The 27519-nt window shown below is 47.4% G+C and overlaps 2 protein-coding genes across 9 annotated transcripts in view; both read right to left on the bottom strand.

Moving 5' to 3' along the window:
- PDCD6 (programmed cell death 6) overlaps positions 1 to 15522 on the bottom strand; it is a 19226-nt gene extending 3704 nt beyond the window's left edge. The window contains exons 1-7 of one of the 7 annotated variants that reach the window (XR_014146813.1): positions 15341 to 15521; positions 14400 to 14461; positions 6589 to 6633; positions 5261 to 5419; positions 1873 to 4879; positions 1701 to 1789; positions 1170 to 1616 (exon numbers count right to left, since the gene is read on the bottom strand). Coding sequence is in view for 5 of the 7 variants with exons in the window: in XM_006742709.3 (XP_006742772.1) it covers positions 633 to 742; positions 5261 to 5419; positions 6589 to 6633; positions 14400 to 14461; positions 15341 to 15435 (471 nt within the window). In the remaining 2 variants the exon portion in view is untranslated. Of the gene's footprint in view, positions 1 to 632; positions 743 to 1169; positions 1617 to 1700; positions 1790 to 1872; positions 4880 to 5260; positions 5420 to 6588; positions 6634 to 14399; positions 14462 to 15340 lie in introns of those variants that run through there. The other 6 variants (XR_014146812.1, XM_081825816.1, XM_006742710.3 and 3 more) reach the window with 6 other exon arrangements.
- A 7013-nt stretch (positions 15523 to 22535) lies between these two features.
- Positions 22536 to 27519, bottom strand: part of SDHA (succinate dehydrogenase complex flavoprotein subunit A) — a 31604-nt gene continuing 26620 nt past the window's right edge. For both annotated transcript variants that reach the window (XM_081825813.1, XM_081825812.1), the window contains exons 12-15: positions 27097 to 27208; positions 26786 to 26916; positions 24391 to 24504; positions 22536 to 23063 (exon numbers count right to left, since the gene is read on the bottom strand). In XM_081825813.1, the coding sequence (XP_081681939.1) occupies positions 22977 to 23063; positions 24391 to 24504; positions 26786 to 26916; positions 27097 to 27208 (444 nt within the window). In that variant the 3' untranslated portion in view covers positions 22536 to 22976. The remainder of the gene's footprint in view (positions 23064 to 24390; positions 24505 to 26785; positions 26917 to 27096; positions 27209 to 27519) is intronic.

Here is a 27519-nt window from a genome sequence, read left to right as displayed (position 1 = left end):
CCGGTGATGGGTATTAAGGAGGGCATATACTGCATGGAGCACTGGGTGTTATACGAAAACAATGGATCGTGGATCACCACATCAAAAACTAATGATGTATTGTATGGTGACTAACATAACATAATAAAATTAAAAAAAAATCCACATATAACTATGATGCCCCAAAATGTAACTACTAACAGCTTACTGTTGACCAAGTCTTACCAATTAACAGTCAATTCACACTTACTTTGTACATTATATGTATTACGCATTATGTACATATTCTTACAATAAAGTAAGCTAGAAAAAAGAAAATGTTAAGAAAATTGTAAGGAAAATACATTTTCAGCACTATACCATATTTATCAAAAAAAAGTCTGCCTATGAACGACCTGCATAGTTGGGCCATATGCTGCTCAAGGGTCAGCGGTATTTCCATAGGGAGAAAGAGCACTGCGGGCCATACTTCCGTGTAATAGAGTTACACCTTCTCCACAGACAAGACTAACTTTTATAAGCCCCGAAAACTGACTTTACTCCATTAAATCGCTAATTCCAGAATGGCACCTCCCTCTTCCTCTGCTTTCGCGGATACTCCCTGCCTGCTCCACCTCTCCGCTCACGGTGAGCCCCCATGGAACCCCCATTACCTGCAAGACGATGCAGCCCTGGATGAAGTCGTCAAATGCGATCTGCCCCCGTCCTTGTCTGTCGAACTTGCGAATGAGGATGTCGTGAAACTGGTCAGAGAGCCGGTACCCTTGAAGAGGAGAATGAGGATGAACAGAGGGCCAGGAGAGTGGACATTCCCATCAACATCCATGTCCTCCTTCCAAAAGGCCCCACAGCCTCTGACATCAGGTGATAACAAATGACCGAGGCTGGGGTGGGAGACTTGAGGCGCAAAATCATTCATATGCACTCTGGGAACGAAGCCATCATTCTGCAATGCGCCCCGCCTACAGTCCCATGCATGGCCGACATGAAGACCACCCCCTCTTTCTGGAAGGGTGAGTGTTACTCGGAGGCCAGAGCTGCCAGGCGCAGCAGGTCATTAATGTGAGCTCACTCATTCACATCAAGTATACTCACCCCACAGTGCTGCACCCCAAAAATCACCCTGCAGGGCAGCCCAGCTTCGTTGTGAAGTTTTCGTTTTACAAATGGTTTCATTTTACATTTGAAAGATTGTATCACTGAAGGCTTCCAAATAAACAAAATGTAAACTCAGGGAAGTAGCAGATTCATTGATGGGTACTCCCCTCTATAAATCAGCACACTGACATTAGGAAATGAAAGATTACAAGGAGCAAGGCAGCCTCGTAAAGTTCACAACCACTCAAGGGTCATCCAATGGTTTCTCTCCAGACTGCACAAATGTTATGACAAAGAGTCACTGATGTCACCTTCAACTCACTGAATGTCTTGGAAAGGTCTCCAGCAGGGAGGTGGTTCTGAAGATGCAGGGACACAGCGGCCACTCTAAACAAGGATACCTACTTCCCTCCTAATCCCACTACCTGTGTGACTGTGGTGTCCTTACTTATTCAGGAGACAAGATCCAGGGGCCAAAGTATTTTTACCGGTTTTCCGTCCTGTTGGAATCTTTGCGAGGATATATGTACACCTATCATCTGAGTGAATTTCATAGTTAATAACTTGCAGAAACACTTACTTTTCCAAAAAAAAGATTCAAACATGCACACACATGACAGTACCTTCCAGAGTGGTCAGCATACTCTATCCATCTGTGACTTAAATCCAGGGCCCCCTTCCCTGCCAGCTGAGTAGAAGACAGGATCCCTGACTTAAAAAAAAAAAGAGACAACAGGTCCTGGATGGGGGTCACACCCCCAGCCCCTCTGAGTCTCCTCTCCTCACACCTGGTACCTGTGCCTGTGGACAGGTAAGGAAGAGGCCCAGGCTGGTCAGGGCTGAGCTCATCCAGGGCGTAGACAGCAGATGATGGCCATCGCTGTGGCAGTCTCCCGCCCAGACATCCACAATCTCTGCAGACCACGTAAGCAAGTTCTATCATCCCTGGGATTAGCTTCCAATTTCCCCGGTCCTCAATATTATCGTAGCGAGAACAAAACCAACAGAAGTCAGACTAGAAAAATGAATGATGAACAAACAGCCTATAAAAGAGACATTTACATAAGAAGCAAACTCTGAGAGCAGACTCTTCTCTAAGAATTTCCTTCAGTGAAAATCCATGTCATGATAACCCCACCCTCGTAAATTAAGAGGATGTGCCCTCTGGAAATGCAAATCAAAACCACAATGAGGTGGCTCACACCTGTCAGAAGGGCTGGTATCAAAAAGACTAGAAATGCCACATGCTGGCAAGGATGTGGAGACAAGAAACCGTCGTGCACTGTTGGTGGGAATGCACACTGGTGCAGCCACCCTTGAATCAGTATGGACGTTCCTCAAAAAGTTAAAAATAGAGCTACCACATGATCCAATAATCCCACTACTGGGTATTTACCCAAAGAAAACAAACACACTGATACAAAAAGATATTTGCACCCCCACGTTCACTGCAGCATTATCTACAATAGCCAGGATATGGAAGCAGCCCAAGTAACGGACTAATGGATGGATAAAGAGGTAGTGTGCACACATACACACCGGAATATTAGGCAGCCATAAAAAAGGATGAGAGCTTGCCATTGGCGACAATATGGATGGACCTAGAGTGCATTATGCTAAAAGAAATAAGTCAGAGAAAGACAAATACCAGATGATTTCACTTATATGTGGGATCTAATAATAAAACAAATGAACAAACAAAACAGAAACAGACTCGTAAGTACAGAGAACCGGTGGTGGCCAGAGAGGAGGGGGTAGGGGGATGGGAGAAATGGGTGAAGGGGATTAAGAAGTACAAACTTCAGATTATAAAATAGTAAGTCCAGCGATGAAAATACAGCCTAGGGAACAGAGTCAATAATACTGTGACAACACTATATGGTGACAGATGGCAACTACAGTAGTCGTGGTGAGTGCTAATGGAGAGCGCTGTCGAATCTCTATGTTGTATGCCTGAAACTAACATAACATTTATGTCAACTATACTTCATTTAAATGGAAGAAAAGAAAAGGAGGTGCCCTCTGTGTGCAGCTCCCCTGGCTTGTGACCCCGGTCAGCATCAGCCCCTGCTGGACCTGACGTGCTGGCCACAGGGCCACACCCTGACCTTAGGAGAGTGAGGTTCTCTCCTGACAACTAACAAGCACAGGATTGTTAGTTGTATGGGAGGGATGGTGACAGCCCTCTACAGAGTGGTCCTGGGGCTGGAAGGAGCTGGAGGCCTGGCTGGCCTGAAGATCCCACGAGTCACCAACCGCCTATTCCCAGCGCCCCCATACGACAGCACATCTTCACAAACCTGGACGCTAACCAGTAACTACTCTCCAAGGGACAGAAACTGCAGCAAGGGACAGACCTGGGACAGGACACCAACCCGTGTCTATAACCAGCCAATGGCATGAAAAGGGTGGGGGCTGCTTGTGGACCTGCCGGGACCCTAACGCAAATGGGCTACTAATTTTTAGGGTGGGTCCACGGCATTGATTTGGTGAGCTAACGTCCACACCTTCCAGGGATGCAGAATAAAGCATGCTGGGCTAACACCACACAGGTCTTGTATTCCTTGCCACATGACCTCCATGACCCTGAAGCCATAGTAGGGACTCAGACGCCAGAGAGGCCGGGGCACTGCCCGCCTCAGAGCTCCCACCGTGAGCTCTAAGGACCCAGTGGGCCACGGGCACGAAGGAAAGAGAGGGCTCTGGGCCTGACAACGTTAGAAAGTGCCGTGTTCCCTGACACCTGAGGTCACTTGTCTGGATGTAATTCACAGGACCCAGGTTCCTCCCAAGCTGTCCTCGGCCCAGTCAGGCCTCCAGCTCCTTCCAGCCCCAGGACCACTCTCTGTAGAGGGCTGCCACCATCCCTTCCATATGGCCCTACCCGTTCCCCTGTCTAAGGGCAGAGCAAAGTCAGCTGGGTTCCCAGTCTCAATGCAGAGAACCTGAGGTCAAGTCCTGCCCTAATCTTGACCCACACCTAGTGAGTGAGTTGAGAACACAAACTTCCTATGGAGTCCCAGAACCTCTAACTGAACACCACAGGAATTCATAAGGAAAGAAAGGAAAAAGAGAAGACAGTCAAAAAGTGCATGCCCAAAGGAAAAACAGGAGAAGGGGTAGAAGTTAACAACACGTTAACATGAGAATTAAGATGTACTTTGTATTATTAAAACTCAAAATACCTACAAGTTCATTAGTACATTATAATAACATAGTACATTATAGAAAAAACTGTACATTATAAACTAACTTGCCTGATTTTTTTTTTCTAGAAGGTATTCATAAGCAGTCTTTCAAGCAAAATGTAGCAAGAGTTTTGTAATAGGGCCCCAGTAAACAGAGGGCTGAGTGAGATCATCCCAAACACACCAGAATCTGGGTGTAACTCCCACAAGCCTTGGACAAGTCTTCCATGTGCGTGTTCCCTCCACACACACAAAACCCAACACCCTCTCAGACCCACACACCAGCATCAGAAGGCCCACTGACCCACCCTGGCAAGGCTGGGCAGACACCCCTGGTGGCACGGCACACTTGGGCTGACATGCACTTGAGAATGGCAGCCTGAACGCCCAGTATCGCTGTGCCCGAGGCAAGCAACTGGTATTGCCACTTACAGAATCATCTCCTACAAGTATCTGATCGTCTTGCTGTGTGTTGTGATGTATCATGAATTATAAGCTGCCAGACGTTTTATTTTCCCTTATTCACGTGAAACTGCTTCCAAAGCCATCACATTCTCAATGTGCATGTCACATCACTCCATTTCACAAATGATAAACGATTGCATAGCCTGTATCTCATTTTGGATGGAAAAAAACACATAAAGTCTCCAAGTCAAATATAAGCCTTCATGATATAAATAATATCAAGGTATAAATCAGTATGATGTCAACAAAAATTTCAGTTAAAAAATCAGTAAATTGAGGGGCACCTGGGTAGCTCAGTGGGTTAAGCATCTGACTCTTGATTTCACCTCAGGTCATGATCTCAGGGTAGTGGGATCGATCCCCAAGTCAGTCTCTGCGCTGGGCGTGGAGCCTGCTTAAGATTTCTCTCCCCCTCTGCCCCTCCCCCACTCTCAAAAAAAATCAATAAACTGACCAAAGTAAAAAAAGTTAATGACACCAAAATGTCCTCCAAAATGAAATACACTACACAATCAAGATAAGTGAATTACCAAAACCTGAGAGTGCTTGCTTGAGCTCGTTCTTGTCAATCATCCCAGAGTTGTCCCTGTCATAGGTGCGGAAGACGTTCTGCCAGTCTGTGATGTACTTCCAGACGCCAGTGAACTCACTGAAGTTCACGCCAGCCTTGTTCTCTCGGTCAAACATGGCTGAGACAGAAAGGAACATGAGTGATACATAGTAGCTGGTAACTCAAGGTTAGTTGGCAAGCAGCTCAATCCCAGCACAGCCACTCCCACACTTCCCTCGGGGCCAGCCCCGTGCTTAGCCAGCAGATGCCCAAGTGTTGGTAAGAAATGCTCATTCGTTGATGGGAGGGCTGGATCTCCTCTGCTGGGTGGTTACCCAGCCACAGCCCCTAAACCACCTGAGACAGACGCGAGGCACACAGTAAAGAAAGTGCAAGAAAACACACCCGCAGACCCACAACAGAAATAATGCTTGACACGGAAGTAGCCTCTACAGAAACACGATGCCTGGAGGGTGCTCTTGCTTTGTCAGGAAGAAACAGAGGTTCAGAGTGAAGTAGCCACCTCCACTCTCCCAGCTCCTAGTTCAGCTCCTTCCTTTCTCCAAGAGGACCTACAACCACCAGTGCAGGCCCACTGCAGTGAGAAAAAGACTCTACTGGCTTTAGATTTTAGTTTTTTTCAGTAAGACCTGCTTTTCATTAAAAAAATCAGCCTAAGGATGCCTGGATGGCTCAGTCAGTTAAGCCTCCAACTCCTGATTGCAGCTCAGGTCATGATCTCAGGGTCATGGGATCCAGCTGCGTTGAGCTCTGCACTTAGCGGGGAGTCTGCTTCTCTCCTTCTCTCTCTCTCTCTCCCCCAAATAAATACATACATACATAAATCAATCAATCTTTGAAAAAGAAAAAAAAAATCAGCCTAATTCCAGGTCCAAATATGAAAGAATCTATAACTGTATTTATATATAATGGCAAAATGGCGAAAAATATACATAAAAACTGTACTCCTGCTACCAAGAAAAAATCACTTGGTCCCTTTCACGTAAAGAAGCCAATATAAGACTGAAACAGGAGCGCTCTTGGTTGCTCAGAAGTACACTGTAATTCAGTGAAAGCTCACATAAGGGAAAAATGAGGTCAGAAACCGAGCATCAGTGTTTCCGCCAGTCAACAACCATGCAAGATATGGATGGTGTGTGAAACGTGCTGGTCCTGTATGTACATGAACTCTTCAGAACCGGGAACTCAAGCTGAAGTGCTCGGCCAGGAGGGCAGGGTGAGGGGGACAAGGCAGAAAGCACAACCTGCATCCAAGCAGAACAGGAGTCTGCCTGCGCCTTTACTTACATATGATTGACCTGACAGTCACTGGATTAAATGGAGTCCATGTGCCTGAAAATAAATGACAGGAAACAGTCAGAGAAAATAGTTTTCACAGCAAGCTCTAAGATTCTAATCTGTAACATCAGTAGCTAACAACAGTAACTTGCTGTTCAAGGAAGACCTTGGGACCACAGTTCTCAGCAGGGACATAGTCCCCAGGGGACATTTTTGGTTGCCATGACCACCGGGGGCTGTAAGCATGTCGTCGTTTGGGTTCGGTCCCTCACTGTGCAGGAGTCCCTCAGGCCCCAACAGACATACATTCAAAGCTGTTTATAATGACATGAGGCCGGGGGCTCGCTCTCGTTTACTACACAAACAAGATATGGTTTTATAGTATTTTTTTAATTTTATTTCTTTATTTTTTTTACAGTGTGGATCCCAACAAGGGGCGTGAACTCACGACCCTGAGAATCAAGACCTGAGCTGAGATCAAGCGTCGGACACACACAACCGACTGAGCCACCCAGGTTCTCCTGGTTTTACAGCATTTTAATATACACTCTATTTTCCAGGAATGCAGCCACCAGGTAAGTTGAGAAGCATACTCAAAAACATACCATAAAACCATGCCATAAAAATTTTCTCCTAAAATTATAGTTTGAGCGTGGGGCGTCTGGGTGGCTCAGTTGGTTAAGCGACTGCCTTCGGCTCAGGTCATGATCCTGGAGTCCCGGGATCGAGTCCCGCATCGGGCTCCCTGCTCGGCAGGGAGTCTGCTTCTCCCTCTGACCCTCCTCCCTCTCATGCTGTCTCTCATTCTCTCTGTCTCAAATAAATTAAAAAAAAAAAAAAAAATTATAGTTTGAGCGTATTATTTTCATTGAGAGTGTGATTCACTTCAGAATAATAATGGGGATATTCGGGGCGCCTGGGTGGCTCAGCAGTTAAGCATCTGCCTTCGGCTCGGGTCATGATCCCAGGGTCCTGGGATTGAGCCCCACATCAGGCTCCCTGCTTGGCGGGAAGCCTGCTTCTCCTTCTCCCCCTGCTTGTGTTCCCTCTCTCGCTGTGTCTCTCTCTGTCAAATAAATAAATACAATCTTTAAAAAAAAAAAAAAACAATGGGGCTATTATCAAGTATTTGTTATAAAGGGGATTGTTGAATCTGATAGAACCATTTATCAACTGGTAATGAAATGTTCACTAGATACCTTAGATACCCTTATGCCTCAAAATCTGTTTTCAGAGTAATTTATACCATTATCAATTTTTATACTCACTAAAAACAAAGTGTAAAAATATTTTTAATGTGGAGGGAAAGCAGTGTCTCTCCCCACATCCCACTTATATAAAACCTCATATTTTCTTCTATATATAAAACTGTTTTCGCCCCCCGCCCCTGCCCCAAAATCCATCCCCTGACCTCACATAAAGTGACCTTTCATTCAAGTTTGAGGCCTATTTGGATGTGGGTGCTGGGCAGGAGAGTCTGAAGGGTACCACCCCTTACACTCTACCACACTGGGCTTCCCACCACAGCTCTAGAGGGCCATGCCCTCTAGTCAGGGCTCATGCACATGCTTCTCTACACCTCAAGTGTGGCCTCCCAACACATGCACACCCTTCACCACTCACCTCTCCTGTAAGCCACAGGAAAAATGTGTCCCCAGGAGAGCTTTCCCTGAGCACCCACATTGCCCCCAACCCCTACACATGGGGGCTAGATAAGCATCTTCTGCAGGCTTCAAGACATTTGGGGAGGGAGAGTGGACAGAAGCCTGTATATAAAGCTATTAGGAAAGGTATTATTAAAAACTATGTTACAAAGAACCCAACAGAAAGGAAAATTCTAAACACGGAGAGGGTTACTTCTTTGCTGTTTGTTTTTCCCTCCTTCACACCTAGGTGCTGCAAGCCCTGAACTGCTCTTCCACAGGAGACAGCCCAACACTGACTAGAAACCCCAGGAACCCAATGCACCTGTTGCAGCCTTTCCCTGGCCCTCTTTTCCTGTCTCCCCTCCACCTGATACAGGCTGATGAGCCCTCAGTCAGTGAAAGTAAAGGCAGCCTCCACAGTCCATCCTGACTGTGAGCAGAAGCATCATGGGGCCGTCTCTGCAAATGACTTGGCCAGAGAAGTTTAAAACAAAAGCAACACAAATGCAACAGTTAAGTAATGTAGAAACATGCGCATCTGCCGTGGTGAGGACCCGGTGCCACCTGGACAGGCATGCATGGAATACCCAGAGAGTGCACCCCTGAGGTGACCCAGGGGAACCAGCACCCATGCTGGAGGATTCTAAGGATGGCAGGGGTCCCAGGCTCAGGAGAGCAATAGGTCATCCTGAGCTGAGTCAAGGATGGAGAGAGGCTGCCCTCTAGCACGAGACCCACAGGTTTTCTGCAGGGCTGCTGTGCAAGGGAAGGTGGAGGCAGGCTCCTCTGCTCATCCTTCTTGTTACCCAAATGGGGCCGGACTCTCCAAAGAAACCAAGGGATAATAACAGCCAACAGTTAATTGACTAGTTATCATGTACAGGTCCTGTGGCCTGGTTCTCAGAATGAACATCAAAGCTCAACAACTCACAGCGAAGTCAAAATACTACAACATGTAGACTTTGGGGGCAAAAATAATAAATAAATAAAATTTGAAAATAAATAAAAAATAAAACTCAGACTTTTAAAAATGTCATCACTGGTGATCTCTTTCCACTTTACTTCATCAGACCAGGAACTCCCAGCCCTCCGGGCTTTTCTACACAGAGGAGGTGTAGCGGGTCCTGCAGGGCTGGGCACCAAGCACTGGCATTCAATGCACAGAACTTGCAAGACTTTGGTGCCTCTTCAGGTTCAGCAAAATTCCATACTTTCCCAGTTTTCTTCAGTTACAGCTTCAAATAGCACAACTAGAAATATGGCCTTTCTGAAAAGCAATCTAAATATTGATCAACAGCATTAATGATGCCTATACCCCCTGATGCAATAAATGTCACTTCTAAAAACTGGTTCTATGAAATTTGGAGTCAAATTACTACAGTATTTACATTAGTGAAAATTAGAAACAATCTAAATGACTAAGTGAAACACTGTAAACTCAATCCCAGTAGATAACATTGTCTCCCAGTTCTGTACCAGGCAGATGCATGATCTAGTGGACTGGGGCTTGGCTCAAGGAGGAAAAGGATCTAAACTTCCAGTCTTCCTATTTTTAGATCCAAAGAAACTGGGGCCAGAAGTGCGATACACCCAAGGTTACAGGGTAACTTGTCAGTAAAGCCAGGTCCACCAAATCCCAACTTTCTTTTGTTTCTATCTGAAACTCTGGCTGGGCGTGTTTCTGGAAAGAGCAGACAGGACAGGCTGTACTAGGGGTCCTCAAGAACTCCTTCAGGCTCCATGACTCACTAAGACTCCAATACTCAGTCAGTTTGTTACAATGAAAGGACAGAGTAAAATCAATAGGGGGAAAAGGCACCAGGAGGAGTTCAGTGGACACCAGTGCTGCCCAGGACGTGCTTACTCCTCCAGCTACGAGTTGCGAGGACACAGGCCAAGTACTGTCCACTAGGGAAGCTCCCATGTCTAGAGTCCAGGGCTTCTCTTGGGAGTCCATCATGGAAGCTCCAGATACCCAGAGGGAAACCAGGTGTTTGCCATAAATCCTACTATTAGCATCAACTATCCAGGCAAACAGGTATCATACAGCTCGAGGCCCTTGGTGGACAAAACACTCTTCTCAGTCAAAACATCACAGGAGGTAGCCAGCCATCAAAGCCCTTCCTAGGAAGGAGCGGACTCTGAGCAATCCAGGCCTGCTGAGTGAGTCCTTCCCCACACACAGGCAGAAGGAAGCTGAAGGTAAATCTCTAAAGCAGCGAACACCCTTACCCACAAAACTGGGCCTGTGGGGGCAGGAGCAGTGATGGGATCAGAAGCACGGTCTGCAGGGAACTAACTGTCGCTTATATGGTCTGATTTCCCTCATTTCCTCTTAATATGGGATCCCCAAGAGAGCTGGAACTCTATTTTGATAAAAAATACCTTAAAAAGAATATATAGATTATTTTTAAAGTGCAGGTAAAAAATGTCTCCACAAAATACCTGCATAGATTATGTGAAGGCAAACCTGCAGAAGCACAAAAGAGAGGCTTGAGCAAAATTAAATTCCTGCAATTCCAAGAAATATCATGCAAGTTAAAAAAAAAAATGACTTGGCCAAACTGAGATAGTTTATGACATGTCATTTCAAAAGAAGGCAAGAGAACAGTCTTCTTCTGTCTTTCTTCATACCTGTTAACCACACACCTTCCTGAGAGCAGTCAATTTTAGAAGCTTTCCTATGGAAAAAAGTCTTATAAAGGACTCAGTGTATGGGACCCACAAGTACTCTTTCAGGATGGTTTCAACTACATTTTAGCAGAGAGCGCACACACACACACACAGATTTAATTAAAGTGAGAAACCATGCAAGTCTGAAACTTCAGTTTTCCCACCAGTAATAGACTAAGTAAACCAACGTCCTGAAATAGCCTAATATTCCATCCAGTTCTAATATGAAAAGAGAAGCCCATTCCTGGGAGAACAATTAGAAGTCAAAATAATGTCAATTGCATTAGCCCTCAGAAGTCAAGGGGAGCGGAGAGGACCAGGACGGGCCCACCCAGTGGCCAGTTTCCACGCACACACTACACCTCTGCACAGGAGCCCGGCCTGGCCTCCTTCAGGAAGTGGCCTTTCTAGTGGCAGAGACAGCTACCACAATGATCACAAGATCGGAGTGTCAAGGACACTACAGCGATGCCACAGTGACTCAACAGCAGGCACATCCCTCCAGGCAGAAAACCTGGAACTCGGGATGTACACGGCTTCAGCTTACATCAATGCAGGAGTACTGAACCCATGCAAGGGGGTGGACACCACCACAGAGACAGGTGGGAAGACACCGGGGCTCAGCATGCTTTGAGTGCCTGTGAGCATAACATGAGCAGAAGCACCGAGGGGGACCAGCAACAGACATCTGGATTTAGATTCTGGCTCCACAGCTTGAGAGCTATAAGGGGTAACTCACCTACTCTCGGGATCTGCATCATTAATAACCTGCTTTACTGCAGAAAGAACTTAAAGAAATTTATAAAGATATCCATGGTAGAACAAAAATGAAGTAAATTTTAATTACATTGGATGGGAAGAGAAAAGTAGGAGGATAAGAAAGTAAGGGATCTAAGACCAGGTCAGTAAAATTGACCTCTCAAAATTCTAAGTTCATGCTAGTGGCAAGCCACCAACTTAAATTTTTTAGCAGCTAATTTGAAGAGGAAAATGTAATTGGTTAAAAGATTCAGGGTTAATAAGATATAAACAAAACAAGACACAACAGCCACCAGAGGTGCTCAGAACACCAGAGATACCACGCTCCCACGGAGAAGGAGGACGGCTGCTTCCCGGGCACCCCTGGCTCAGAGGGCGTGCTGGCTGCGGGCCTGCCTCTCTCCAGGTTAACCGTGACTACATGCTTCGTGAGGCCAGTTCTTCCACGCCTCCAACAAAAGCTGAGGCAGGCCCACCGGCCAACTCAATACAAGTGCCTCCACAAAGACCACTGAGACAGTCCCAACCATACTTACTAGCTGAGTTAAACTAGGTACCGATTTCAAAGTATCTCAGCAACAGTGAACAAAACATCCTCTAGGCAATTGTTAAAATTCACTCTCTTTTAAACAGGTTCCTGGTGGATATTTAGTAGTAGCTGAGTTCAAGATTATGTTCTGACAGAGTAAAGACCCGTATGCTTTAACGAGCTGAACTAAGGGCAGCACTGACACCCTCTCGTGAAAATACAGGAGACTAACGCTATAGGTCAGACTAGGTGCCGCCACCACACCCCCAGGGCTCCCACAACATGCTGATTTGAGATTAGGTTTGTTACGTGCCCAGCACAGTGCCCACATGCAATGGATGCTCAGTGAGTGGCAACTATCATCACCACCATCCCCTGAGCTGACCCCCTGGCCAGTAACAATACTACTATACTTTCAGCTGACAACACTGAACCCTGCTATGTGCCGGGCAGTGTACCAAGCACTCTCCATGCATTTTCTCCAACCACCCACCCAGAAAGGTCAAGTCCTTGCCCAAGGTCACACTCCTAGAACTGGCAGAGCCAGGATTTGAATCCAGACAGGAGCCCCCAGGGTGGACACCATCACGCTAATGAGGTCAGTGTGTGCCCATCACTCCCAGTGGACGTTTCACACAAACCCCAAACCTGGGTGGCACTCTCAAAACTTCAAGCAAACAGACAAAAAGGTGTCCAAATGGACATGGTCATGAATTGGTCCTCACTTACCGGAAAAGAACTCAAAAGGAATGCCTGCAAAGCATGACCCCCGAGGGCACTCTGACTGCAGTGGCCACCCTCTTTAACATATGATGTGAAAACATCTGTTTGGTCAACGATTAGAAAGTTTTTTTGTTTTCTGAGAGAGAGAGAGAGTGAGCGTGCTTGCATGGGGGTGGGGTAGGGGGGCTCGATCTCACGACCCTGAGATCATGACTTCAGCCGAAATCAAGAGTCAGACATTTAACTAAGCCACTCAGGTGCCCCAGCACTTAGAAAAGCTTTAAGCCAGATTTGCCAGATCACAGCCTGCTGGATTCCAGTTTGTTTTGGCATCTTTCTAGTAGTAACCCTGTCTTCTACTCCTCTAAGTGCAACTCAAGCTTTGGAGACACAAAAAATGGAAAGGAGTTAATAACAAGAGAAGAATCAAGAAGGCACAACCATCAAAGCAGAAGTAAAGAGATTTCTTAGTTTCCTGAACACAGCTACATAAATACACACGAAGTCATACACCAATACCTGCGGCCCAAGTGTTAAATACTGGAAAAAGAAGTCAGTACTATCTACTGTTCTTTAGACATATTAATCTGCAAATACAAATCCTGCACTTCATGCAAACCATGACGCAGTGACAAGACTAACACTAAATGTCTGGTATGTGCCCACAAGGAGAGTAAGCACACTCCTTTAACCACCCGATATCCAGCACTGTGAAGCAGTGCTGGCATCCTTACTCTTTCCAGAACATCAAACTGCTGCCCACTAATAAAAATGGGTCTTTCGACATCTTAGAATCAATCCCTTTCTACCTTAAATGGCACACCTCTGGAAAGACAAGCTACAAATCTAAGAACCAGAAAAGACAGTGGCATCTGAGGGACTCTTAAAAAGGGCAAAACAGCTGGGTATTTAATGAAGTAAAAGGTCTCAAACAGTACTTCCATGGATTACTTATGCTGAAACCAGCAAGAACAGAACTCCACGGAGAGCCCCCAACACACCGCCACGCAAGAGCTATGATCCTGTATCCCTGTCTGAACACCTAGTATTCCCCCACTGATAAGACCACCTTCCCACAGTCCAACCGCCAGCGCCACACCTCCAACATCCCAATCACTTCCCCATGGTGCCCCCAGCACCTTGATGATCCTCTCCAGAGAGGTCACAAAGACGGACCTACCTAAGAAATTCAGTGATCTTCAACGTACCTTAAGTGTATCTGCTGTACAAAGCTAAGCCTCCTATCCTTCCCTAAAACCTGCACCCCAACCTCCATTTCTCAAGAAGCGCCTCCCTGCACTAGTCCTGGCTCAGCAAGGCACTTAGAGCAGGATATCACTTGGCAAAATCAATCAAAAGCACCTCCACCACATGCCAGTAATAATAGTGAGGCCTTAATAACTCCTCTGTACCTGGAAAAAGAAACTATTTACTACGGGTTGGTCAGGCTCAAAGTTCAGCAGAAGTCCCGATGGCCAGGGCCCACTCACCATTGGATAGTGCTTGCTGAAGCTCGTTGTCCGATATCACTCCGCTCCTGTCTTTATCAACCCTACAAAATCGAGAGCACTTAAGCTGGTGATTAAAAGTGCAGAACAAGCCAAACGTGGCGAACATAAACATTTAACTCTTGCGTTAATCCTGCATTCACCCCGGCATGCTCCCTCCCATGGACCTTGCACTGTACTCTGCTGGGATGTCTCCCTCCCGCATTGTGCGGGGCAGTAAAACATCTGAGCGCCTTCTCTCCGCCTAAGCGCGCCACCGCCCAAGTCCACGTTGCTTCTCCGCAGAGGCACCTAACCGTCTTGGTCCCTCTCCCTGCACCTTCTCAAGCCTTCCTCGTCTTCCCTCGGCCAGTGAATTCCACCCACGCCGGCTTCTCTCCTTCCACAAACTGCAGAAAGACTGCCTCAGACCAGCCCGTCACGGCCATGAGTCATTCGAGGCTCCGTCACTCATTCACGTGGAGGGACGACTCCGCACGGAAGGCACTGCGGCCACGGGCACCAGCTTCTTCCCCTGCCGCTGGCACTGTAACAGCGCCGAAGTGGTCTGTTTCTGTTTACCTCAAGCAAGCATCCCCAGGAGACCCTCCGGGAGCAGCAGGCCCCTCAGCTGCGGGCTCTTGGCGTTGCAGCGGGAGGGGTGGAGGCCGCGACCCCGAGCATCCGCAGCGGGCGCCGCACCTCCACAGGGCCCCGGCGGGAGGGAGGCGCCCAGGGGGCGGCAGCAGAGGGCTGCGGGTGTCGGGCAGGCGGCCGGGGAGAGAGCTAAGGGAGCCAGGAAGGAGGCCACGGCCGTGATGGGAGGACGAAGGGAAGCAGGAAGGAGGCGGAGGGTAGGCCCAAAGGAGCCAGGAAGGCGGCCGGGGAGAACAGAGCGGAGGCCGGCAGAGCCTCATAAGCGCCCGGGTGGCGCCGGGCCTCACCTCTGGAAAACGTTCCACAAGAAGCTCTGGTCCGGCAGCGCCGCGCCTCCAGCTGGGCCGGCCCCGGGGCCCGGGCGGTAGGAGTAGGCGGCCATGGGCCCAGGCGCACCGCAGGGCTGAGGTCCCCCGGGAACGCGAGAGGCCCGGGGCGGCTCCACTTCCGCCTCTGCTGGGGCGGGGCCTGGCGCTTACGTCACTTCCGGGGCCACCCGAAGGCGGTGTCTCCCCGCGGGCGGCTCCGGCGCCGCAGAGCTCCTCGCGGCCCGATTGCTAGGCGACGCCCGGGGCTGTGCGGGTGCCCGCGGCGGCCGCCTCCGGACTGGCGGAGGCGCGTGCGGAAGGCGCTCGGTCCGCAGGGCGGAGGGACAAGAGGCGCGGAAGGGGCTCCCCTCGACCGTGTTTAATTCTTGCTCCAAGAAGTTCTGGAAGGGAGTGTGACCGAAGGGAAGAACACGCTTTTCCGGAGCGTTTCGGTCTCCCCGTGCGTCGTCCTGTGGCGTCACCCGCCCCTCGCCGGCGGCTCCGCCCGCTGGGGAGCCCCTGCCAGCTTCGGGGCGGCGGGTCCTGCGGGTCCTCAGGGCCGGGGCCGCCCTGGGCCGGCGGCCGCGCTCGCCCGGCTTCCTGGTTCCGGGTCGCCAGGCGACGTGCGTGCGGACTCCGTCAGTTTCCTCAGGGGGCCGAGGGCGCTGCGTGACGCCGGCTTCGCCGACAGGACTCCTCTCAAACCTCCTCAACAAGGCGAGGCTTTCCCACGCCTTAGTGAATTCGGGTGGTTTCTGAGTTTCCCCTCACAAAGTAGTCATGAGCCATCTTTTCCAGAACTTTCCACAGCGCTGGGCCCATCTTTCGTGGGTCTCCCATCTCGGGCTCCTCCTCTGTTCTAACTCCACAGAAGTAATAGCCTGGGTTTTGCGGCTTGCTGAAGCTCGTGGTCCGGTATCACTCCGCCAATTGGCGGGGAAACCAGGTCGCGTGCCAGCGGCGGCGGCAGGCCCCGGGCTCCCGCTCGCGCCCGTGTCCCACCTGGACCGCCTCGGCCCGCGCCGCGGCAGGGCCCGGGAGCAGTCCGCTCTGCCTTCCTGTGGTGCCCGGCGTGCCCTCGGGGAGGCGCGCTGCACCCGCGAGTCTCCCACGGTGTGTGGCCCTCAGGCCAGCTGCAGAGTCAGCGCCCTTCTGATGAGAGAGCCGGCCGCCTGAGATCAGAGAGGCAGGCCCAGGCCTCGCTTGAGGCTGACTCCTAAAAGGGGCGTTAATTACTAGGAAATGAGGGTTTAAAGAACATCCCGCGCCTGCCCGCACCCCTGCAGTCTACAGATGGACGATCCGTGCGGAAGGCTTCCTCAGACACCGGCCTGGGGCGGTCGGCCCAGCGGCGGTCCCTGCCTTCACGCCAGCCCTCGTTTCTGTCTTTCTTTCTTTCTTTTTTAAAGATTTTTTATTTATTTATTTGAGAGAGAGAGCACATGAGAGGGGGGAGGGTCAGAGGGAGAAGCAGACCCCCCGCCGAGCAGGGAGCCCGACGTGGGACTCGATCCAGGGACTCCGGGATCGTGACCCGAGCCGAAGGCAGCCGCCTAACCAGCTGAGCCACCCAGGCGCCCCAGCCCTCGTTTCTAATGCGCCTCTGGCTCCCAGAGTCTGGACAGAACACGGCAGGTAGGCCGCAGCACCTGCGCCACGCTGTTAGGGCGGGCCCACGTCTTGCAGTCCTCGCCGTGAGCCACTGCCCCCGACGGGGAGGGCGTCGCCTGCTGTCCTGTCGCCCGGTTACAAAGATGCGCAGCCACAGGGGTGACCGCCTACTTGCCAACAGAAAGGCAGATCAGCCCCTGCCCAGTTCCACTGACTCAATCACTTAAAGTATTAATGCACTTGCCACTCTCCCCCCGCCTGTCTTGGGATTCAGTTCCCTCCTAACCAGGTCTGTTCCAAGCTTTCCGAGTAGATGTAGTGCTCCCGGATCGGATGGGAGAGTAGAGATAAACTGAAAGGCAACACTGCTCTCTTCCTCCTGTTAACGTTAGTCCGTAGTGTCTAATGTTGGGGCCAGTTGGAAAATGCCTCTTTCATTATCCTTAGAATTTTTCTAAACATTGGCTCTTTCAGGGTCCTAGCATTCCTAACACTTCACAGTCCACCCTCTTGTTCATCTTATGTCTTTGGCATATAGTAAGCCCTCAACAAATGGATGACCAAGGAAGTTATGTGTCCATTCTTGACTGGCCAAAAGTTGGTGATTCGTAAGTACTTTTGGAATAAATCAAGCCATCTTAGGAGTCTAAATTTTGGGGAAAACTTCTTAGAAAACACTCCTGACTCTATGGATACACAGCAAAGAAGGACCCAGATTCTTTTTTTTTTTTTTTTAAAGATTTTATTTATTTGAGAGAGAGAGAATGAGAGACAGAGAGCACGAGAGGGAAGAGGATCAGAGGGAGAAGCAGACCCCCCGCTGAGCAGGGAGCCCGATGTGGGACTCGATCCCGGGACTCCAGGATCACGACCTGAGCCGAAGGCAGTCGCTTAACCAACTGAGCCACCCAGGCGCCCAAGAAGGACCCAGATTCTTAAAAACTGCAGCTGTTCCTGTGCAAGCTCTGCTTTCCCTCTGCACAACGGATGTGGCAAGTGGGCACATTCCCATAGAAGAGGCGAGAGAATATGTTCCCTCTGGCTCGCCCAAGGCTTCCGCAACTTACTTGACCTGGGAAGTGGCATCTGGGCACGCAGACAGCTTCCCTGGGGCAGCTCTTGCCTGGACCGGGATCTGGGTGGAGGGGTGCCCTTCAGGCCAAGTGATGGAGCCTCACTCAGTCACCATTGGAATCAAAGGGCAGAGAAGGGCCAGGGAAGCTATGAAATCCCAGCGATCTCAGCAAGTATTGCCTGTCTCGTCTCTTCCTCACATTGGGCAGTTTTCAGAAGATGAACGGGTGAGGTGGAGGCCAGGAGACCCACTGGGAGGCTGCTGACCACATTGTGTATGTATCCACACCAACATCTTTCCCTCTGAAGCCACTTTGATTCGTTGTTTGTGCCTGATTTTTTCATCAGACCACCAGTGGCTTGCACTGTGACCTTTACATGCTAGAAAACTTCCCTGTCACTTTCCCTTTTACAGACTCTGGTGCAGAATTCTAGGAGACAGAGCCAACTGTGTCCAGGCCTCCTCTTCCTTTCCAACCAAGGTTCTTGTCAGAATTCAGTATGAAAGAGAATGACTTACCACTTTTTATTTAACTCAGGTGTCCTACTAAGTGGAGGTCAACTTATCATACGTGCTGTTTAATGTAAGATACTAGCAAATGTCTAGATTGGTGTTGGCCAACCGAACTGTCAACGATGGGATTGCTCTGCTGTCCAGTGTGGGAGTCACTCGCCACATGTAGCTACTGAGCACTTGAAATGGATCAAGGTGACTGGGGAATGTAATTTTAAGTTTTGTGTCATTTTAGTGAACTTAAATAGCTATGTGGCTATGGCTAATGCTATGGACAGTTTAAGAATATTGTTCTCTTTTTTGCTTCTTTGGATCCGTATTAGAAATCATCCACATCTCTCAGGTCAGCATCCTAGTTTTTTACCTTGATGCACATTTAAAAAAAAATTTCTCTGGTGTGTCAATTCCCCTACATGTGGGTTCTCTTAGAAACCTTACATACACATTGTATAAAACATTTCCAGTATGAAATATTCTGTCCCACAGAAACTTGCATTTCCAGACCACCTACTCCCCAGTGGTTTTCTTGGTTTCAGAATGCTCATGAAAATGGTCTGCAGGTTGATTTTTGGTTGAGAAGTAGCAGACATAAGGAAGGCACTGCCCTCAGTTCTTTGAAACCAAACAGCCCTTCTGTTATCATGCTTCATGGACATGGCTTTGCCAGCTTTTCATTCATTGTCCCAACACTTAAATGATGCTTAAATGAAGTATTTATATTTCCACTTCTGCAAAATTCTTTGGCCATACTTTGTTTCATCTGCTGGTTGGGATGGAGGTCTGAGGTTGTCAGTCGTCTTTCCACCTGTTATTTTTTCCTGAAAATCACCTCCTTCATGTTTGTTGAACCACATCATCCCCTGAACATATTACAAATACAAATTCTCAGGCCCAACCCCAGGACCTACTGAACCAGATGTCCTGGGTGGGGTCAGGAATTATTCAACAATCCTTCCAGGTGACTCTGATATACATGCAAGTCCCAGAACCACAATAGGGATGGCAAAAACGGGGTCTTTAAATTCTATCATTCCTTACGCATTTATCTGAAGGGATTCCTCTCTAAATACTTTTCCCAATCAACTAGGTTATCCTGAATGGCAATTTGTGGATAAAAGGCAGGATAACCGTTTCATTATTTTCCTTTAATTGTCCACTTTCACTGTCAGTAGTTAGTGCCCTAGTTATTTCCAAGAGTGATTAATTATGTTTTTGTTTGTTCAGTGTTGGCTGTTTTTAAACTACCATTATAAATTAACATACCATTTTTATTTTTTTTTTAAAGATTTTATTTATTTGACAGAGAGAGAGATCGCGAGAGCAGGAACACAAGCAGGGGGAGTGGGAGAGGGAGAAGCAGGCCTCCCGCCGAGCAGGGAGCCTGATGTGGGACTCAACCCCAGGACCCTGGGATCATGACCTGAGCCGAAGGCAGACGCTTGACGACTGAGCCACCCAGGCGCCCCAACATACTGTTTTTAATAGTCAATCCACGCCTATGGCGGGGGGAGAGAGGAGTGTTAAGCAGACACCACAATCCAGGTGCTTAGAAAAATGTGTGTGTGTGTGTGTGTAAAGAACAAAGACGACACCACAATCCAGGTGCTTAGAGCCCACTGCTATTGGGGCAGAGCTGGAAAATGTGTGCGTGTGTGTTTAAAGAACAAAGAAAAGGGGTGCCTAGGTGGCTCAGTCAGTTAAGTGTGGTTAAGCGTCTGCCTTGGGCTCAGGTCATGATCCCAGAGTCCTGGGATGGAGCTCCGCATCAGGCTCCCAGCTCAGCAGGGAGTCTGCTTCTCCCTCACCTTTTGCCTGCTGCTCCCCCTGCTCGTTTTCTCTGTCAAATAAATGAATAAAATATTAAAAATAAAAAAAATAAAGAACAAAGAAGGGGTGCCTGGGTGGCTCAGTTGTTTGCGTGTCTGCCTTGGCTCAGGTCACCATCTCAGGATCCCTGGGTCGAGCCCCTGCTTGGCGGGGAGTCTGCTTCTCCCTCTCCCGCTCCTGATCTCTTTTTCTCAAATTAATAAAATCCTTTAAAAATACTAAATAATAATAATAAAAGAAGAAAAAAATGTACACTTTACATTTCTATTCCAAATTTAGTAGGTTATTTCTATTTCTTTCTCAGAAAACAATGTTTTAGCATTAACAGTCACTAGCTTTAACTAATTTAACACTACACAATTTCGAAGTATGAACACCAATATTCCTACTAACAGTAAGACTGCTGATGAAGCATAAGGTTTCTTAGTTGGTTCCATTTATCCTTAAAGTTCATGAAACTGTAAACTCAAAAGTTCTATGTTCCAATGCCACTTGAAATGACACTTTCCTCTTGGTGACAGTCACAGCTGGATTTGCAGTGGGGTTGCAGACACTCAATACTGTGTGGCTTGGAACTCCCCCAGCACTCACCAGACCTGTAGCTTCTTGCCCCAAGCACCTGCGACTCTGCCTGGGGTCTTTCTCTGGTGGTAGAAGTGTGGCAGGGAGCAGGGCCAGGAACCGACACTTGGATGCAGCCCTCAGGCCAGGAAACACACCCATCCCCTTGCTTGTGCAGCAGTGTGAATGAACCACAAATCATGATGCTAAGAGAAACTGAATAAAAAGAGTACATGCTGTATGGTTCCATTTATATGTAGTTCTGGAGCACACAAGCTCATCTCTAACGACGGGAAGTAGATCAGTGGTTCCCTGTGCACTGTTGGGGATAAAGGGGGGGGGAAATTACAAAGGAGCAAGAAGAAACCTGGGCTGGTGAATATGTTTATTAACTTCTGCCAATCATACCTCAAAAGAACTGTTAAAAATGCTAACCCCCACCAAGGAAAGAAAGAAAAAGAAAAGAGAAACGCTATACTAAGATAAAATTTCTCATTATATGATTGGCAAACATCCAAACACTTGCCATCATACTTTCTTTGCAAAGCTGTGGGAAATAGGGACTCTCCTCCATCACAGAGAATTTGGGAACATCTAAAAGAATGACATGTGCATTTACCCTTGGACCCAGCAATTCTTTTTTTTAAAGATTTTATTTATTTATTTGACAGAGAGAGACACAGTGAGGGAGGGAACACAAGCAGGGGGAGCGGGAGAGGGGGCAGAAGCATGCTTCCTGCTGAGCAGGGAGCCCGATGCGGGGCTCGATCCCAGGAACTGGAATCATGACCTGAGCCGAAGGCAGATGCCCAACGACTGAGCCACCCAGGCGCCCCTGGACCCAGCAATTCTTATTTATTTGTTTATTTGACAGAGAGAGACACAGTGAGAGAGGGAACACAAGCAGGGGGAGTGGGAGAGGGAGAAGCAGGCTTCCTGGGGAGCAGGGAACCCAATGCGAGGCTCAATCCCAGGACCCTGGGACCATGACCTGAGCCGAAGGCAGACGCTTAACGACTGAGCCACCCAGGTGCCCCGGACCCAGCAATTCCACTTCTAGGACTTCACCTCAAAGAAAAGGACTTCACACACAAAGTTACTCATTGTGGCATCTGTAATACTGGAAAGAACACAAATGTCCACCACTGGAGGGTAAGGTACATTCATGCAACCAAAAGAAGGAAGACTCACTGATGATAAGGAATGACCTCCAGATATGTAGACAAGGTGTACACAATAATGCAAATACAGATTTGCTTTTTTTTTTCTCTTAAAACACTCACTAGGAAGATAACTAAAGTGGTTGCTATGGGGGAGAGAGGGGAGAGGATAGTTCCAAAAACAATGGACTCTGAAAATATGTAACTGTCTTTACATATTTACCAGACAATCCCTAAAACTGAGAAACAGTAAAATCAATGACCCTAACTGTCGTGGACTGGATTCTATGGAAGCCAGCCCTGAGACAAGCACTAAGTAGGAAAGGGACCCCGAGCAGGACTGAAAGCAAGCAGGGAAGGAAGAAACCCATTTACACCTCATCTGTTTTCTTTAATATCTGGCTATTTAAATACTTCAGGACACATGTTCACATATTAAACCATTTACTTACTGAGAACAAGAAGGAAATGTTTGTTTTATTCATATGCTGTCAACACCAAAGTTCATTTTTACTTAATATATATGACAAAATTTCTGGATTTCGATGTTTTAGGTCAACGAACACGCCTCAAATCAAACACTATAAGCTCTTCAATGGACTTGGAAATAGAAGTTTGTAATTTATGTTTTATTTAAGAATCATGCCCAGTTTTACTATTTCACAAGAATGAAGCAAAGGATAAAGATAAGCTTCATTCACACTTCCTGGCTGTTGATTACTGGCAAGCTTCTGGCCACCAGGTAGATGATCTATTCAAATGGCACTCCTTATTCACTTGAGTACAGGATTTTAAAAAGATAATTATGATATGAACACACGTATGAACTATTATACATAATTACAAAAGCTGGTCAACTCTGGTCTCATCAGTAGGAGCGAATGGCTGGAGGGACTGTGGCACAGTCAGCCTCATTTAAAGTTTTGTCGATCACTGGTCTGTATTGCAACGAAACCTTAAAAAGAAGAATCGACAGTAAGTTAAGCAAAATTTGTAGAAAAACATACAAACAGCATTCTACTGTGTTTTGAAAAATTAGCTGTAAAAGTTATTTGCAGACTATTTCAGGAACTTAAAAACACAAGTACTCACTGGAGTATTTTTCAGTAACAAACTCAAAAATGATCTAAATGCATAACAAGGGACCAGCCATGTAAATTATGGTAAATCCATGTAATGAAATACAGCAATTAAAATAACAATGTATTAAGTTCTTGATGCTTTACACAAATGCTCAAGAAGTGAAACCCTGCATACACTGTCATTCTTTAATTATGTTTAAAGTATATATTTACAGTTTTTTCTACTTGTATTTATATACATACACACAAGGAAAAGTGTATGCACATACATGCAAAACCTGAAGAAAATATTTCGGAATGATAATGAAGGCTATCTCTGACTGGTGAGCTTACAAACATTAATTTTCTTTATTTTTGTACTTTCTATACTTTCTAAAATGAGCACGTATTTCTTTTATAATTGTAAAAAGCCTTGAATATTACTAAAAATAGGACTGTACCGAGAGGAAAGTCTGATTTCTATACACTGTCAGAAAACAGACTTCATGCAAAGTTATGAAAGTTACTGCCTACCTCAAAGAGACACACTACGCTCTCTGTATTAAGTGATGGCAAAGAGAGAACAACATTATTTTTGTAGACTCACATAAATGATTAAGACTATCCCTTTCAAGCCTGAAAAGCTTAAGGGTAAACACTTTATGTCTTATTTCTGATTCTTAAAGCCCAGCAGAAATGCCAAATGGGTGAATTATGCTTTGGTGGATTAAGACTGTGAGCTTCTACTATAACCTAAGTGGGCTGTTCCTAGGACTCTGCTCACCTCACCCCCTCCTCTGCTTGCTCTGTATCCAGGCCGATGCTTCGGGCTGCACAGCATACCCTGGGGTTCCCTGAGGCTGCTTCCAGGTGGTCCGGCCAATGGGAAAAAAGGAGTGTTTCCCTGTCCCACCCCTATCCCCCGACCTCACTCTCAATAGGCTTCATAATCATCATTCCCTCCCCTGCCACCAAGGCTTGGACGTGCACTCCTTGCCGGGTGCTAAAGCTGTGGAAGGCCAGCCCTTCTAAACTACTCGTCCATGCTGGATTCTGTTTCCAGGCAGAAGCCTGAGTGTCCTTTTCAGTGGTGTCTCAAATCTGTCAACAGTCAACTTAAATCCATGTTGCTTCTCCTAGTCCATCATATGCTCAACTCCAGAGCGTATGGGACAGCATATTTATCAGTGCATACGTGAGCAGAACACACTCCCCATATACCTTCCCAGTCTTGACATCCACATAGGAAAGGGTGTGCTTCCTCCAGTGCTCCTCAAATGGCTTCTTCTGCTGCCCCTGGATGGGCTTGGAGTAATCATACTCATCAATCCGCTCCTGAAGCCAGAGAAAGTAAGTTTATTTCAGAAAATGCCATTAACTATTACACTTCAAATTTCTTATTTCTCTAACAGGGCAATATAACTGGAAAACAAAGCAAACTCATTAAAATGATACATGAGAGACTAGTCTGATATGAATCCCCCTAGATCCCACTCAATGAGGAGGTATCCACTGTCCCAAACAGATCTTGTTCACAGAGAGCTGGGACATTCGTGGTCCATTTTTCAACCCATGTCCCTTCCCTTCTACAATTCCTAATGAAAAACCATTCTGTGTATATCTGACCTAAAAGAACACACAGTATGAAACACAGTGCAAGTAAGTCCCAAATGCAGGTGGAATGGAGAGATGAGACCTGTGATACATTTGCCAGCAGTCAGTCCTCCGAGTGCCTGTCCATCCTGGGGCTCACGGGCAGGCCGTTCCTTCACTCCAGAGCCTCCAAAGCACAGGTCCCGACAAGGGCAGGACCCAGTGAGGCCACAGAGCTAGGCAGTGGGTTTGCAGCTGCACTGTGAGCCCAGAGGTCCACTGCTACAACTACTGGGAGGGTGGCTGCAGAAATTAGCCTATCTGTTACGCACTTAAAAGTTCATCAAAAACTTCTCTTTTTGCTCATATTCTGGGAGACTTCAAGTTCTTCTTTCAGCTTTTTTCATTTAAATGTTTCAATTTTAGCAATTATATTAAAATTTTGCTCAGAAAGTCTTAAAAAAGAAGCCGAATACTATTAAGGAGTATCCTACACATGGTAATGGGTAAGACGTACGAGAGCCACTTAAAGTAAAAACCAGGGGCACCTGGCTGGCTCAGTCAGTGGAGCATGGGGTTGTGAGTTTCAGCCCCATGTTGGGGGCAGAGATTACTTAAAAACAAAATTTAAAAATAACAACAAACTGAGGGTTGACACAGGGAGGTGAGTTGGGGATGGGCCAGGTGGGTGATGGGTATTAAGGATGACACTTGTGATGAGCACTGGGTGTTGTTATGTAAAGTGATGAATCACTGAATTCTACTCCAGAAACCAATATTGCACTGTATGCCAACTACCTAAAATTTAAATAAATAAATAAATAAATAAAAAAAAACACACAAGTGTAAAAAAAAAAAGATGCTTTCTATAAAAATAAACGAATAAATAAAAATAGAATACAAATGAAAAGATTCAAACTGTTTCTGCTGAGTGAGGCGAGCAGGGAGGTGGGCAGAGGCAGGCCTCTCACCTGGGATCAAGTGGGGCTGTAGCACTTTCCCTTATGTCTAAACACATACTTAGGGGTGAGCTCTTGCGGGAGCAGCTTCCCCCTGCCTTCCTTCCCCCCTTCTCCCCTTCACACATCTGCTGTGACTGAATGAAAACTCGTTCACCTCAGCCACACAAACTGCCGACCAACCCACAATCTGGAGAAGTTTCTAGTCCTCAGTACAGGTGATGAAATGTGCTTAATAATCTAATCCAGCTCCAGTCGGTGAAAGGTAAATTAATAAAATCTCACAGTAAATCAGAAGCTAATCCTCTTGCTGTAGCCAATTTCCCCATTCGCCATGTCCAGCTGACTGGGCTCTGCTACCAGCAACACCATGTGTTGCTGAACCAAAGCCTATCTGTCTGGAAGGTGGCTCAGGCCGGACTGATGCTCCATCCTGAACTTGTGTCTGCCCTCAAGTGCCCATTTCCTCAATGTTTTCCTTTCATATGGTGAGTGCTCTGTTCTGGAAGAATCTGAACTGTACTCTGCATGAAAATCAGGTTACTTAGGGACGCCTGGGTGGCTCGGCTGGTTAAGCGTCTGCCTTCGGCTCCTATCTCAGGGTTCTGGGATCAAGGCCCACGTCGGGCTCCCTGCTCAGCGGGGAGTCTGCTTCTCCCTCTGCCTCTGCCCCTCCCCCCACCCCGCCCCCCCGCCCCACTCGAGTTCATGCACGTGCTCTCTCTCTCAAAGACAGGTCAGGTCTCAGTAACTGACTCATCATTTTAGCACCTTCTGGCAACAGTGCTCAGACTGCACACTAATCTTTGACCTCGTAACAGTCCGGAGTGTTCTGTCAGAGGTGCTGCTACTGGCAGCAGATGCCCATCTGAAGCAAGAAAAAGGTCATGCTGGTACTAACACAGTGATAGCAAAGTATGAAAGGTATCAGCGGGAAAAATAGTTTTTTCAATTTCCTTTTGGGAAAATGGAGTGAAATGTACAGAAAGCGCAGGGTTAGGGGCTGAGCAATGCCAGTGGACAGAAAACATGATGTGCACATGGGATGTGCTGTCAAGACGCACCCTGTAATCTTCCCTGGCATGAGCACCACGAGACTCCTTCCGGGCCTCTGCTCCGTAAATGGTCTGAAGTGCACAGAGCATCAGGTTCTGCAGCTCCAGGGTCTCCACCAGGTCGGTGTTCCAGACCATTCCTGGGGACACACAAGGCACCCATGAGAAACAGGATCCAGTCAGATGGGTCCTCCAGGCTGTGACTGTGGGCTTGCCAGTTTTGACCCAAACAGCAAGGATGGGGATAAGGCAGCACTAAGTGGCACAGATAGGGCTCTGAGGCACCCCAACTGTATGCAGGGGCCCATGGAACTGCTTACCTCGGTCAAACGTCTTCAGGTGTTTTAGGTCTCCATACAGCTGGCTGACTTTCTCACACCCTTCCTGTAACACACTTCCCACCCGGAACACTGCAGCATGATTTTGCATCGACTGTAACACAAAATATCATTTGTAAATCTTCAACTAGTATGAAGAAGCCATGCCTAAAACTGGTAAACCCTTTAGACTTTTTCTTACACATTTCACTTTTACTTTTGAAGATTTTATTTTGAAGTAATCTCTACACCCAATGTGGGGCTCAAACTCACAATCCTACTCCACCAACTGAGCCAGCCAGGTACCCCTGCATTTCATTTTTTATAAAATATTTATGTAAATCAAATTTAAAAACTACAAAATTCAGACTGAATCTATGACTCTGAATTCTACTTTGCTCTTTAAGTAAGCTCTATGCCCAAATG

This window comes from Leptonychotes weddellii, chromosome 7 (assembly GCF_054177405.1).
Source record: "Leptonychotes weddellii isolate Sample4059 chromosome 7, ASM5417740v2, whole genome shotgun sequence".
NCBI lineage: Eukaryota > Metazoa > Chordata > Mammalia > Carnivora > Phocidae > Leptonychotes > Leptonychotes weddellii.
Note: the sequence above shows the minus strand (reverse complement) of the source record. Positions and strands in the feature narration are given on the sequence as shown.